The sequence below is a fragment of the Elephantulus edwardii genome, unplaced genomic scaffold (genome assembly GCF_000299155.1).
Source record: "Elephantulus edwardii isolate Elephantulus edwardi_28Jun2011 unplaced genomic scaffold, EleEdw1.0 scaffold00289, whole genome shotgun sequence".
NCBI lineage: Eukaryota > Metazoa > Chordata > Mammalia > Macroscelidea > Macroscelididae > Elephantulus > Elephantulus edwardii.
This window is the reverse complement of record NW_006400039.1, coordinates 214,894-229,453: the sequence shown is the minus strand read 5'-3', so window position 1 is coordinate 229,453 and position 14,560 is coordinate 214,894. Positions and strand designations below refer to the sequence as shown.

The 14,560-nt window shown below is 56.8% G+C and overlaps 1 protein-coding gene across 1 annotated transcript in view; it reads right to left on the bottom strand.

Annotated features, from left to right (window-relative positions):
* Positions 1 to 14,560, bottom strand: part of VAV2 (vav 2 guanine nucleotide exchange factor) — a 143,492-nt gene that overhangs the window by 49,546 nt on the left and 79,386 nt on the right. Inside the window, exon 4 of the mRNA XM_006900555.1 lies at positions 7,773 to 7,838. Within this exon, the coding sequence (XP_006900617.1) occupies positions 7,773 to 7,838 (66 nt within the window). The remainder of the gene's footprint in view (positions 1 to 7,772; positions 7,839 to 14,560) is intronic.

The window sequence follows — 14,560 nt, the reverse complement described above, 5'->3', positions numbered from 1 at the left end:
GGAGTCACTGGGCGGTACAATGCTCAATGCCCAGCAGAAAGGCTGGAGGTTCAAAACCGTTAGAAATGTCTCTGAAGGCAGGCCTGTCAACCAGCTTACACAGGTCACAGTCTTCACAGCCCCACGGAGCAGTCCCACCGGCACATGTGGGATCACAGCATGCGACCTGGGGGCTCCACGGTGACCTTCACTGACGAATGTGCCCAGCGGGCCCCATCCCTGGAAGCCTGGCCTGTGTCCCCTCAGGAGAAGCCTCCCACCAGATAATCTTGGGGGCGGGAAGAGGAGGGTACAGGCCACATCAAGAAGACCACCCAGTCCTGGTCCAGCCGTGGCCCAGCCCCGTACGGTGGATGCGGCGTCCCCACCCCCGCCCAGTGTTCGCCGCAACACCTCCTCCTGTCTCATCCTTCGCTCCTGCTGTTCCCGGCGGCAGCTGCGCTGACAGATGCTAAATCCCAACAATTATTTTTGTCCCCACAATTGCCTCAATCATCCAGGAGGGGGCCGAGCCCCCAGAGACCAGCGTGGCGGCCTCCACCGCCTCCCGCCTGAGCCCCTGGCCCCCAGTGCTGTCCCGGAAAGCCAGCTGCCTGGAGAAGCCATCTCACCCCTCTCCTCTTGAGGAAAACCAAAGGCGAGTGGGCAGGCACCACGGGCGTTCTCCGGCCTCGGGCTGTGTGCTCATGGTGGGCATAAAGCATCGCTCCTGACATGCACTTAGCACTGCTGGCCCCGGGCTGTCAGATGTTGGGCAGCAGGGCCCTGACCATGATTATCTTGTTACTAGGAAACCACATCCCACCGGTGTTCACAGTGCAGAGCATCTCCCGAGCCTGGGGTGGGGACCAGGGTGGCAGGGAACCCCCCGGCCCTTGGAGGAGGCTGTGAACTGGGTTACGTGGAGAAGCAGACAGACAGCGGTCTTTTGACACCTTACGGGGTTCCCGGCACATACTCAGCAGACCCTCATCCTCATGGGTCAGCAGGGTTCCTCTTTCTACGGGTGACTGGCCAGGGCACAGAGAGGCCACAGCACAAGAGCAGGGCCCCCAGGCCCAGGAGAGCCCCACCCACCAGCTGTGTCCTCGCCACCAAGTCCCTTCCCAGCACGTCTGAAGCAGTGGAGGCCGCCCCCATCCAAACACAGCCAGGTTCCAGGAAGATCAGCAGAGGCCAGACCCTCAATTAGCCGGGGACCGCCCTGGTCGAAGGGGGTGCCCGGAGCATCAATCCTTCCTCCCAGGGTTGTGTGGCCACATGAACGTCATTCACACTCTGAGCCCTCACCCTCCCTCAGGCAAAGGGAGGCCAGACCACCTGGCTCACACTGACTGCTCAAGGCCCCTCTGGGAGCATGCTCACAGGGCCAGGCCCTCAAGACAATACCTGTGAGTTCTGGTCATGGTGGTCAAAGTGGGGGTTCCTGTGGGGAGCTCACCAGGAGAGAGCAAGGACCCAGCATCGATGATGATAATACTGACATTCTTTTCCAGGAGCTGGCGCGGGGGGGTGGGGGGGGTGCCTCATTCACCTGGCAGAGCTGGGGTTCTTACAGGAGGTGCCCTCTGAGCTGGGTTTTAGAGGGTGAGCAGGTTTGGGAAATCAATCAGTAAAGCAGATATTACATACATGATACGAGGGCACAGATAGCCTCGTGGTAAGAAGCCGAGCTGTCAACCCTAAGGCACATGACTCAAATCCATCAGCGGCTTCGTGGAAGGAAGAGGCGTATCTCCTCCCGTGTGACTTAAATCCTCGGAAACTCTCTGGCGAGTCAGCTGTGAGTCGGTTCCGACTTGATGGCACAATAACTTCTACGACAGGACTGTCAACGCCACTGACCGCAGAAGCTCCAGAACAGACAGTCCCATTGATCAAGGACACCTGCTCAGAGCCTGGGGTGGTCCCGCTGCCTATCAAGCCCACGTGGGCCCCTCTCCAGCAGCCAGGGCCTTGGGCCATCTTGGTAGACGACAGGGTAAGCGGGGTCGGTGGCCAGGGCTCCTGCCCTCCTCATTCTTCAGCTCCATGCTCAGTGCACACAGTGGGGGTGGAAGGCTTTAGGGGGAGAGAGACAGGGTCAGAAGACAGGGCCCAAGGCCCTCGGACGCCAGGCCAGGGAGGAAGAGATCAGGAAAGACAGGCAGACACAGGTTCGAATTCCAGGCCTCTCAGCTGCTGTGTGACCCTGGGAAGGGCCCTGCCCTCTGAGACCCCTACATGATGGAAGATTCTGGAAACCGCCCACTAGGCTCTGCTGGACCACAGACATTGTGTGACGGGGCCTTGCTGCTGCTGCTGGATTCGGGCTCTGCTGGCCAAGACCCGCTAACAGTCTGTGAGGCAGCAGGTTGGAGTGTCACGTGCCCCAGTGTCCAGCATCAAGAGGGGACCCTCTGGTTGTCAGTGCACACAGGTGTCCTCAGCAGATGTGGGCAGCCCCACATGGTCACTGCTGGACTGCAACTTTCCTTCGCCCTCCACTCGCCTGGAAGAGGTCCAGGCCTAACTGAAGGCAGTATGGACACCAGCAGAACCCTTTTACAGAAACGCACCTTAAAAAAACGACCTCCGTGATGCTAACATGACACATTTAGCACCCAGCCGCCATCTCATGCTGCTATAAAGCACGCAGTGATACAGTCGCGGATAAATCACATTCCTCCCCTGCCATTATCACATTTGTTTAAGTGGGAACACACTTCAATATCAGGACCAGGAAATCAGCCCTGATGTAGTCCAGTCCTAAATCACGGGCCGCGGACCAGGGGGGCTGTGCTTGCATGCCAGGTGGGAAAACTGAGGCTCAGCACTGCTGGCTGGACACATGGACACTTTAGCAGCTGGCCCACCCTGGCTTTGCCACAAGCAGGAAGCATCCCTAGTGCAGGGCCCACGCCTGCCCAAGAGGGTAAGGGAACTCCCACGAGGCTCTGGGGTAGGACAGGAACAGGGGTGTCATAGACCGGGAGGAGGCGCTATGAAGATGGAAGGGGTACCAGAGAGAGCAGTCCAAACCCAGGCTCCTCCTGTGCTGAGAACTCCTTTCTAAACAGCAAAGGGGCCCTGGTCACCCGCTCCCAGTGTATGTGGATGGTGGCCCGGGATGCTGGCCCACTCCCGGTGTGCAGGGAGGCTGACCCCCTCTCGGTGTGTGGGGATGCTGCCCCAGAATGCGGACCGCCTCCCGGTGTGCAGGAAGGCTGTCCCGGGATGCTGACCTGCTCCTGCTATCCCGGGATGCTGACACACTCCCAGTATGTGGGGATGTGGTCCCAGGATGCTGACCCCTTCCCGGCATGCGGGCATGCTGACCTAGGATGCTGACCCGGCTCCCAGCATGCGAGGATGCCGTCCTGCTCCCAATGTGTTGGAATGCTGTCCCAGGATGCTGATCCCCTCCCCGTGTGTGTGGATGCTGACCCCCTCCTGGTGTGCAGGGATGCTGACCGAGGATACTGACACGCTCCCAGCAGGCAGGGATGCCGTCCTGGAATGCTGACACGCTCCTGATGTACGGGGATGCTCACACACACCTGGGATGCCAACTAAGAGGCCAGCTGTCTCCAGTGCTTCCACCAAAAGCTCTATAGGAGAAGGATGGTGTCTCCTGCCATGAAGACTGACAGCCTCAGACACGAAGGGAGGCGGCCGAGAGGCAGAATCACGCCCACGGCAAGGGCACTACTGTCTGCTAATTTTCCAAACAGCAGCTCTTACAATCTGATACAGCCTGTATCTCCTGAGGCCACCACACACTCTATAAACCAAGATGCTACGTGATTTGACACTTGGTCATCCTGTCAGAGGTGGGTCTCGCTTTTTCCTTTCCTTTTTCATGATATACAGCTTTTCTTTTAAAAGCCATGTCAGTGAAAGTTTACAAATCTAACTGGTGTTGTGTTCCACTGTGCTTACATGTATTTTCTCTTACAATATTAATGAGAACTGTAATGTAATAGCATATGTCCTACTTCTTCCCTGTGATTCTTGTTTCCATTAATCCTAATACTTTACCCCTTCCTGTTCTTGTGGTTTGGGGGAAATTTTAGAAAGCAAGTTAGTTACTCCTCCCACACTGTATAGACACTTTGTTTCCTGACACTGTTACAACCCCCTCAGTGTAGAGCACACTCCCTACTTCCTAACCCGCCCCCCTCCCCCTGTTTCCCTTCACTCTTTCCAGTCCCTTCCTGCTTTCTAAACCTTGTTCTGGGGCAAATGCTGCCCCTTTGGCCTCACTCAGCTGATTGTTCAGAGGCAAGCCAGGCGCTGCTTTCCAATGAGTTCCCGGTCTTGGAGTGATGTAAACGTGCCCATCCAAGACATCAGCCCCTTCCCTGCACCTGACACGGGTCTCTCCCTCCCTCGCCTTACAGCTCTCAGTGCACTCGGAGGGCTGTTCTTTGTTTTTGCAGCTTGCTGTTGTCACTCCTTGATTCCCTCCCTTCACGTGCTGACTAACCTTTGTTTCACCCTACAACCTTCGTGGCTCCTGCTGCTGCCATCACTAGCACAGGGCCGGCAGTGATGCACTTCACAGAGATATTTTCCAAAGAAAATTAAAGGAAGGACTCCGGCACTCGAGAGGCGTGCAGTGCGTGAGGCGGGCGGCTGCAGCCCGATGGAAGCGTGTCACACGGAGGCTTTACAGACGGCAGCACACGTACTCATTACCACCCAGACCTATCATTTCAGGCTCTGTGTGCACTGGAGGTGGTGCAATCACTGACACAGGATGGTAAGAGATGACAGGCGTGCCTGGAAAGTGGGCAAATGTTTGCTACATTCTATCCTCTGGTGGGGATGTCTCAACCCTATCCTAACCTTACAGGATTCTACACGCAGGGAGAAGGTACTGGAGGGGTTCTTACAGGATGTGAGACTAAATACTGTACTCAATCATTTCAAATGGAGTAAAGAGCTGTAGCTGCTCCAGTGTGGCGGGCCCTGCCCTGGCTCCCAGACCCAGCCGTCTCCCAGAAGAGGATGTGAGCCCAAGCTGAGCTTCACAGCCCAGGCTGCGGGTCACACGTGGCTAATGGGCACCAGTACAGGTACACTGTTGTCAGTGGGCATTGGACTCACAGACTTGGCACAATTTAGACTAAACTCAAAACTCCCTGCCATCGAGTTGGAACCAACTCATCCACAGCTGGCCTCCAGTGGGCTCTCTGAGGCTGTAAATTGCATGCAGGGAGATGGCCCATCCTTGGAGCCGCTGGGATTCAGGCCACCCGGAGTGGCCTTCCTCCTGACAACCAAGAAAGAGGACAAGGGATCGCTTCAATTATTTAGATACTGAGTGCGTGTTTCAACAGCTGATCTTTTGACAGATTAGGTTAAAAGTTTTTAACGTATATTTCACATTCCTCTTTATGTTTTTAACGACACCACTAGAAAATCCTAAGAAGGTAGAAGAAAAACACGCTCGCGGGGTGGAGGAAGCCCTATTAAGAGCCTGTGTCATGCCAATGACACAACTTCACTTGCAGAAACTGTAGAGTTCTTGAAGCACTTGGAGCAGAAGAGCAAAGACTACAGCCTTTTGTATCAAGAAAGCAAAAATCATCATAAACAACATCATGATAAACAAAGAAAGGAATAAAGGTGTCAACTATTTCTTTTACTGGTATCACAAGCAATCCCCACGGTGGCGGCAGTAAACAGCTGCTTTCCGGGCAGCCTGCTGTCCAGGGTGTTGGCACTGCCCAAATTCCTCCCTAGGAGTGGCCAGTGCATTTAACTCTAGACTCTGGTCAGCAGCACGGCAGGTAACACGTTTGGCCAGTGCCTTTCAGAGACCACAGTGCACATCGTCCTAACTCTCCCACACACCAGGAGACCAAACACGTTCTGTGGCGATACCAGCTTTACTGTGACCAAACCTACACCATCCGCCAGGTCCAGCTTGTATCTCTAGCTCCTGGGCCTGGGCCTGGCACCCAGGAAGTGCTCAGGATGAGCTGACTGGGGGGACAGGTGAAGGACTGGATGAGTGGCCGGATGTGCAAGGGGAAGCCTGTTCCAGCTCACTCATGGCCGTCACTGCCAGGCAGGTCCCAGGCTCCAGGACAGAAGAGAGGGAAGGAGCTGCACTGAGGCCCGGCCAGGGGTGGGGGTAGGGGGGGGGGACCTCGATCACATCGTCTGCCCGCCAGCCGGAAGGACCCTCACACCTGTATGACCCAGTGCCCAGCGAGCCAGACCAAGGGCCGGGACCAAAGCGCGGAAACACACAGCCTCGCCCTGGCCACGGCCCGGGTAGGACACGCTGCCGCTGCGCTCTGTAAATCGGTCTGGCAGCAGAACATCAACACCGCGCCCTTGGAGACACAGGCTATGAAACTGTGCTTTTCAGTGAAAGCAGGAAGGAGAGAAAGCATGAAAAATTGATTAAACTTGGGCTGCTGGGACCTCCCGCAAGTCAAAGATTCTAGTTCATTCCCTCCCGGAATCTGGGGTTCACGTCTGCAGCAGCGACCATCACCCGGGGCTCGCTGGGGTGAGGCCCTGATGTCACAGGACCCGTCACACCACCACAGCCACATGGACAGCTGTCACACACACGTCACGGTGAGTGCAGCACGATGGGGAAGGGCGAGAGGGGAGGCGTGCACCCCACAGCCCTGCTGAGTACCCTGAGGGGATCACTAGAGGGGAGAGTGTACTCCAAGCTGCCTGGGCCTGCAGGACCCCAGGCAAAGAGGAGCCCCCCATCTCTGCACATGTGGCCTCAGAACTCTCAAAGCCTCACTCTGGTTGACCACTAAGGATGTTTCTAGAAGGCAGAGCCCATGTTCAGGTTGGCCATGTAGGGCCTTATGCGATCCTGTTCAGAAATGTAGAGTTTCTGCTGTTGTGTTAATGAGGGTGTGTTGCAAGTTCTAGTCCTAATCCCTGCGCGCGCACACACACAGTATCAGACACCAAGGAGGAGTCCCTTAGAACACCAGCATCTGGCATCAAGCCACTATCTCAGTGGCTTGGCCCTAAAACTGTGAAAAAACAAGTCGTGTTCTCTTAAGCTGCCCGCTCCATGGACTTCCTGTTCCAGGAGCCCGGGGTAACCACGACAGGGACGGTAGGAGATGGAGGCCCTGACCTCAGACACTGGTGGTCTGGCTGGGACAGAGTCCACAGAGGACGACAAATGGGGGTGCGGGCGCTGTGGGGTGGGGATGCAGGGCTCACAGGCAGGTGACACCTGGGCCAGGTCTGGACAGGTGGGAAGAAGCCGGGGGCACCTGGCCAGCCTACAAGGCCACTTCACACCACTCAGCTGCTCCTTCCACCTGGGCCAGCAGCCCAGCCCTCCTACGCTGGGAACCTCGGTTTCCTCAAACTCAGGACGATGCTGCAGGCCTCACAGAGCCAGGACCTGACCTGGGTCCTGACCCTCAGGAACTCCGTGTGCTTACCTTTCTACAAAGTTTACCTTTTTAGAAATTTCCTAAGCAGCCTCTCCCCATTCCCAGGACTGAAGAGAGGACAGCAGCACCCAGGCCTGGTTTCAGGCCTGGTGACCTCACTTCTCCCCTGTAGGACTTCCAGCTGGCTGACCATCTGGGGCTGACCAAAGCCCAGAGGTTCTCAGGAAGCCCCATCAGTGGGGCCACCAAGCCTATGTGTCCACCGGCGGCTTTGCAGAAGTGTGTCTTGAACCGCTGCTCTGTCCACCAGGCTCGAGGCTGCAAGGTTCCCTCGTCCGTCCCTGCCCCCCACCGGCCGGACCCCACGGAGCCCACCCTGCCCCCCAGGCGCCTTACTCGGCCAGCTCCTCCAGGCTGCGGTAGACATCATCATCGTCCGCTGTCTCCTCGGAAGGAAAAGGCCTGCGGGAGAGAAGACAGTGAGGGGTGGTCTCAGCATCCCCCCATAATCCACGCAGGACCCCTTTAATGTATGTAACAGAAGATGTCTGTGCCTCTCCAGACAGATAGACAGCAGGTGCCAGACAACAGGAGACATGATGGCAATTTCCAAATGTCTCTCTCTTTCACAAAACACAAGAACTTGTGAGTATGGGTTCATCGGAACCTCCCTGGTCCGTGTCTTCCCTGTGACTGGTTCCGCCCTCTCCCCAGCCCCTTCTCTGCTCTCTCCAGCAGAGATCAGAGGGAGTGTCTCATCACAGCCACGGAGTGTCGCAGCCACGTGGATCACCCTGCTGCCTATAAAACCCTTACTAGCTTTATTCTAACATCCCCACTGGGCCCCAGATCCCCCAGAGAACGGAGGTACAAATCCAATTTGTTTCTGCCTCAAGCTACTCACGGCAGGTGGCAGGAGAGGGGACGGGTGGCCTGGGGGGTCAGAGGCTACCCAGTACAGTTCAGGTCTCATGACCAGCTGGGAAGGGTCCAGGGTCTCATGCCCAGCTGCTGGGACCTCGCTCTGAGGTGGGACAGGGATGCACAGAGAGGCGCTGCCAACCCTTCCTGCCCCACGTTAGTGTCCTCGCCACAAAGCCCCATGTCCACTTCTGGCTCCAGTCTTTGCACATGTGGTTCAGTCTGCCTTTGCGCCCCCAGCCCCCTACCCACCCACTCATCTCAGATCATTCTTCAGGTTCCACCTCGTGTGATAAGGCAGCTTCTCCAGGTCAGCCTGGGTCCCCCACAGGCTAGCACAGCACGTGGCACAGAAAGGCCCACAGGAATAGAGTGACGGACGAGTGGGTGGGAAGAGTCAACAGTGAGTGACTGATGGCTGGCTGGGTGGTTGAGTGGATGGGGAGATACGTGGATGAATGGGTGGAAGGATGGATGGATGGGTAGATGAATAGAGATGGGTGGGTGCGGATGGGTAGATAAGTGGATGGACGGGTAGAAGGACGGATGCATGCACTGGGGGTGGATGGAGGGATAGGTGGGTGGACAGACAGGAGGATGGATGGACGGGGAGGAGTGGATGGTAAGGAGATGAGCAGAATGCATGGCTGGGTAGTCAGATTCAGGAGGGAATGCATGGGTGGACAAAGGTGTAAGTGGAGAAGTAGGGGGATGGAGAGGTGAATGGCTCCAGATGGGACGGGTGGCTGGGTGGGTGAGTGGGTGGGAGGGAGGGAGTATCCATGTACAAGTGAGTGGGTGACTACACAGGTGGACTGACAGACAGATGGGTGAGGTGATGGGTGGACAGGTGGGTGGGTGGCCAAGTGGATGGGTGAACGTGCCTGCGAGCACAGGTGGCCTAAAGATAGGAGGTGAACGTGGAGGGGAAGAGATGGACAGATGGGATGATGTAAAAGAGGAAAGTACACGGGGAGTGATGGATAGATAAGTGGATGGTCATAAAGCAGGTGATGAAACTGTGAGGTAAGTTGATGGGAAGATGTGTTCCCACAAGCACCCTGGCTGCTGTCCTCCCACACACACTGGTTTGTTCTTCTGGCAGCCCACAGTATGTCCAGTAGCCTTCAACACCACAACTCAAAGGTACCAACTCTTCTTCAGTCTTCCTTATTCACTGTCCAACTTTCAAATGCATTCGAAGCAACTGAAAAGGTCATGGCTTAGATCAGACACACCTTAGTCTTTTAGCTGGCATCCCTCTCTTCAGCACTTTAAAGAGGCCCTTGACAGCAGTCTGTCCCTTGGTTTCTTAGATAGTGATTGCCATCTTCATGTCGCCTATACAGTGCCATCCTTCTTGCCTCAGTTTCCCCATCTGCAGAAGCAGGGGCCGAGGACCTTCCTGGATGAGTGCCCAGTGCTGGGAGTCAGCTCTGAGACACAGCCAGAAGACCTGGTGTGTTCTGCCGAGCTCCCCCGCACCAGCCCGGGATGGCCCCGGGCCCCCCCATGCCCACGGCAGGCATGTGATCCACACACTCCTGTCTCATCAACACGATTCCTTGGTCTTGGCACATGTGCTAGTGAGATCATCCTCCCTCTGTGGTGACCTGAGCTGTCTGCCTCCCACCACCAGGAGGAGCAATTCCGAGTCCTCGGTGCCTGAGTGGCCAGGAGGCCTGGGGGAGCCGGCGTGAGGCCCCAGAGCTGCAGGTGGGAGTGGACAAGGACCACAAGGTGGGGGAGAGAGCCCTGTTTGCCAAGGAGGAGGAGGAGGAGGTACAGAGGTGGCGGGTATGGTCCTGCACTAAGAGCCGCCCGACATTCAGACCTCTGTGACCCCAACTTCACGAACAAGGATACTGGGGGTCTTGGGGGATAATAAACAGCCAGCTTCTCACCCAGTGAGCACAGTCACATCCACACGTCCACTCCCCACGGCTGAGCACTAGCTGTGTGCCGGGGGCAGGCTGGCCCCAACCTCACGCTACCACAGCGGGCGGTCACAGGAGCCCACGATGCCACCCTGAGACAGACGAGCAGGAGCTCACGGCCAAGAAGGCAGAGGGAGGAAAGGAAAGACAGACGCCGAGAGGGAGGAGGCCTGGGGAGAGGGGCTGTGCTCAGCATGCCCAGTCCCCACCGACTCACCCTGACTTCAAGGACCAACCCCTGCAGCACAGGCTCACAGCCACGCTGCCTGTCCACGGCCTGGGGTCTCCCTCTCCTCTGACACCCTCCTCGCCCACATGTGGTCTTTTCCAAAAGACTGGTCCGTCCTAACAACACCTCCAAAGTTCATGAGGTGTTTCACCACCTTGGTTCTCAGGAGCCCCCTGACGACTCCTCTTTCCAGACTGTTCTTCTGGGTCCTTGCCAGGGACATCACTAACCTAAGGGGCAGCCTCTCGGGAGGCTTAACCAGCAGCTCTGTGGGAGAAAGACGACGAGCCTTGGAAACCCAAGGTCAAGTGAGCTGAGTCACTTCCAGCCCCAGGACTGAGATGAAAGGTCTCCAGACTATTCCATAACCTTCACCAAGACCACAATTCAAAGGCTTTGATTCTTCTCCAATCAAACTTCCTACTCATTGTCCAGTTTCCACATGCATATGAAGCAACTGAAAATACCATGGCTTGGATCAGATACATCTTAGTCTTTAAAGTGACATCCTTGCTCATTAACACTTTAAAGATGTCCTTGGCAGCCGATTTTTCATGATTTCCTGGATCTTGATTATGGATCCAAGTAAAATGAATCCTTAAAAACTGCAGTCTTTCCTCCGGTTACTGTTCAGTTGCGAGAACTTTGGTTTTCTCGACGTTGAGGTGGGATCCACAGGGAAGGGTAAGCAGGACCACAGCCGTGATCCCCAAAATCCACAGAGGCCTCTGTGGCCTCCCATCCTGGGGAAGGGATTCCGTTTCCCAACCCTGCTCTCTGACTGCCCACATAGTGCTGTCTCCATACTCAAGGAGCTAGGAGGAAGGCAGGCCCTCCCATTAGACAGGCCCACCCCAAGGCGAGGCCTCAGGACAGCAGCGGGATGACTGATGTCACCAGGTGGGGAGAGAGGACTGGGCTCCTGACAGGAAGTGCCGCTGAATGTAAACGGGTGCCCGCCCTGTCTGCAAGGCAGCCCAGTGATCCAGAACTAGCCAGGCAGGCCACGGCAGAGGGGCCTGGCAGGCGTGGGTGAGGGACAAGCTGTGGATACCGTGTCCAGGAGGGGTGAGGCACCGTGGGGTCCAGAAAAGGCTCCCCCTCCGCCTGGGGCTCAGGACACAGCTGTCCTCCCTAGGATGCTCCCTCAGGCTCCCCTGAGCCACTCAGGGTCACTCCAGGGAAACCTGGCACCTCCTAGGTGATCCTGGAAGGCAGTGCGAGCTCTGGGCTGGAAGTCAGGACCCCAGCGCACTGAGCAGGCAGGCATGTTCTAGTCCCCAAGCAGAGGGGTGGGGGGACAGGAGGCTGGGCCTTAGCGAGCCCAAAAAGATGGGGGTCTGGTAGATGTCCTGCGAACGCTGCCTACACCTTTGGCCTCCCACTTGTAAGACCACCAGCCTCCCACATCGGTCCACTGCAGCCAACCACACTCGCATACCAGGAAACCAGAGACCAGCAGACGAAAGGCACCTATTCTTAGTTCCAGAATGTTCTGTTGTACTTAGATAGGGATCCGGGTGTGTCTGTTATTCCAAGAATTCGCTTCAAATTAAAGAAAGAAGCTCCAGTTTCCTGGGTCCTGGGAGACGTCCAGCCCCTCCCCGGCCTGCCGCCTGCCGCCTGCCCTGTGCCAGCCATCCGCTCAGGACACAGACTGGCCAGTCCTCTGAGACGCGGCCAGGGTCACTTGGACAGCACCAGGTAGATGTCTCCATCCACCCATGGCTGTCAAGTCAGTTCTGACCTGCAGTGACCACCACAGGCTTCCTGGTGTCATCATCACAGAAGAGGGCTGCCACCTCCTCGCCCCAGAGCTGTGACCTCAGACCACTGACCTGTGGCCTCTGCCTCAGCAAACCAATACTTAACCCACTTTGCCACCAGGATTCCAAGGTGTCCCCCCACAGAACCAAATCCACTGCCCCCAAGTCAATTTCACCTCAAATAGCAGCTGGTGGATTTGAGCCACTGACCCTTTCAGTTAACAGCCCCATACACATCACATTGCCCCACCAGGGCTCTGGGGTGGCCCCCAGACACCCCATGTGAAATTCTGAAAGGATGGGCTGTGCTGAGGTCAAGGGGACCCCAACTAGTTCACGTGGTCACTTCCCACCGACCTGCAGGAACCAGCCTCTCCTCTCTGAGCACCAGCTTCTATGTCATATCACAGGCCACAAACTGTACCGCCCCGCCTCCTGCAGTGGGGACCCCCGGAGTCCCAGAAAAGCTGGGAGGGGCTGGAGGCCCCAAGACTGCCCCAAGCAGCCTGCCCAGCACCCTCATTCCACAAGAGACGGCACACAGTAGGCCTTGTACTGTCAGATGGTCTCCAATACGTCCTCAGGAATCTGGGGAGAAGACCCCAGAAGTCACAAAGTATGAGCGTGAATCTCACACCCCCAAGACACCCCCTCAGCTCCTCCTGCCCACAATGACTCCCTCCCAGTGTCAGACCCCACAGCCCCTCGTACCTGCACTGACTTTCACCCAGTGTCACCCCTCCCAGCCCCAGTGTCACCCCCCCCACAGCCCCTCATACCTCCACGGATTCCCATCCAGTGTCACCCCTTCCCAGCCCCAGTTTCATCCCCTCCCAGCCCCAGTGTCACCCCCCCACAGCCCCTCATACCTCCACGGACTCCCATCCAGTGTCACCCCCTCCCAGCCCCAGTATCATCCCCTCCCAGGCCCTGTGACACCCCCTCCCAGCCCCTCACACCTGCACTGACTCCCACTCAGAGAAGAGCTGTTCAAAGTAGCCCTTGCATGTCCACCAGCAAGGCCCTTCTGAGAAAGGGTGACCTGCTGAGACAGGCAGATGACATCAGATAGACCTGCCTCCTCATCTCACCCCTCCTCACCCCAGGAAACACCGCTCTGCAGCGAACAATGGTACCCATTACTACAAGTGCCAACACTGCCCAGCTCTCTTCCACGGACCCTGTGGTCAAACAACCCATGCACAGCCTCCCACAGCTCTGCAGCCGGTGGTCCAAACTCATGGGAGGAGAGGTAGGTTTCAGGGCAGACCCTCTGCCACCTCCCCAATTCCTAGGGCCCCTGTGGTCCCTGGCTTGTGGCCCCAGCTCTCAGCCTCTAGTTATCTTCATGTAGCCTCTTCCTGTGTCTGCGTCTTCTCTCTCTCTCAAGGACACAGGTCAGGATTAGGAGATCCACCTGGATACCCCAGGGTGGACTCATCTTGAGAACCTGGACCATGACATCTTCAGGGGCCCTCCTTCCATACAGGGACATGCTCACCAGATCTGGGGCTAAAGGCATGGATACATCCACCTCCTTCACTGGCTAACAGCCAGCGGGGTCGCTTCCTAACACCCTGCTCTGCCAAGCACACCATGATCTGCCCTTCAGATCAGAGAACTAGCAAGGGGCGGGAGCACCCCAACCCACAGAAGAAGAGACAGAGGGTTTGAGGGCACCCTTGCCTCACTCAGTGAGTGTTTGCAAGAAGCATCCTCCCTACACTGGACTGATGGCTGGGGCTCAGGGCACCCTGGCCTCACCTTTTGACTGATCACAAAAGACCTCACTCCTCACAGTCATTCACAGCCATGACATCTCCAAACTGGGGCATCCCTCCATCTGGAGGGGTGCATTCTCTCCAAGCTTGCGAGCCCCCACCGCAGGCACGGGGTGGGCCTCAGACGAAGTCACCATTCATCAGCCTCTGAGAAGCATAATTGAGGCTTTTATGGAAAAGCAGCTCATTATGCAAAGTGCAGAGGTTGTGAAAATGATGGTTTTTCAAAGGAAGCAGCTCCCACCCCCCAGGAGGGACTGAGGGGGGAGGCTGCAGGCCAACTGCAGAAAGGGCTGGCTAACTAGCGCACACCCTCCACTAACGGGGAACACGAGGGGACAATACCCTTGTCCTGGGGGCTAATCTAGAGCCAGAGTGGAGGAAACGCTGCCTTTGTCCCATAGACAACACCAGCTGCCTGGCACTGACCTGACGGGCTGCCTTTAAAAACCAGCCTGTATGACTAGAGGCTGCACAAGTATTCCAAATGTTCAGAAAGTGGGCCGGGTGGTGGTCCAGGGGGGCAGGGTGACGGTCCAGGGGAGCGGTC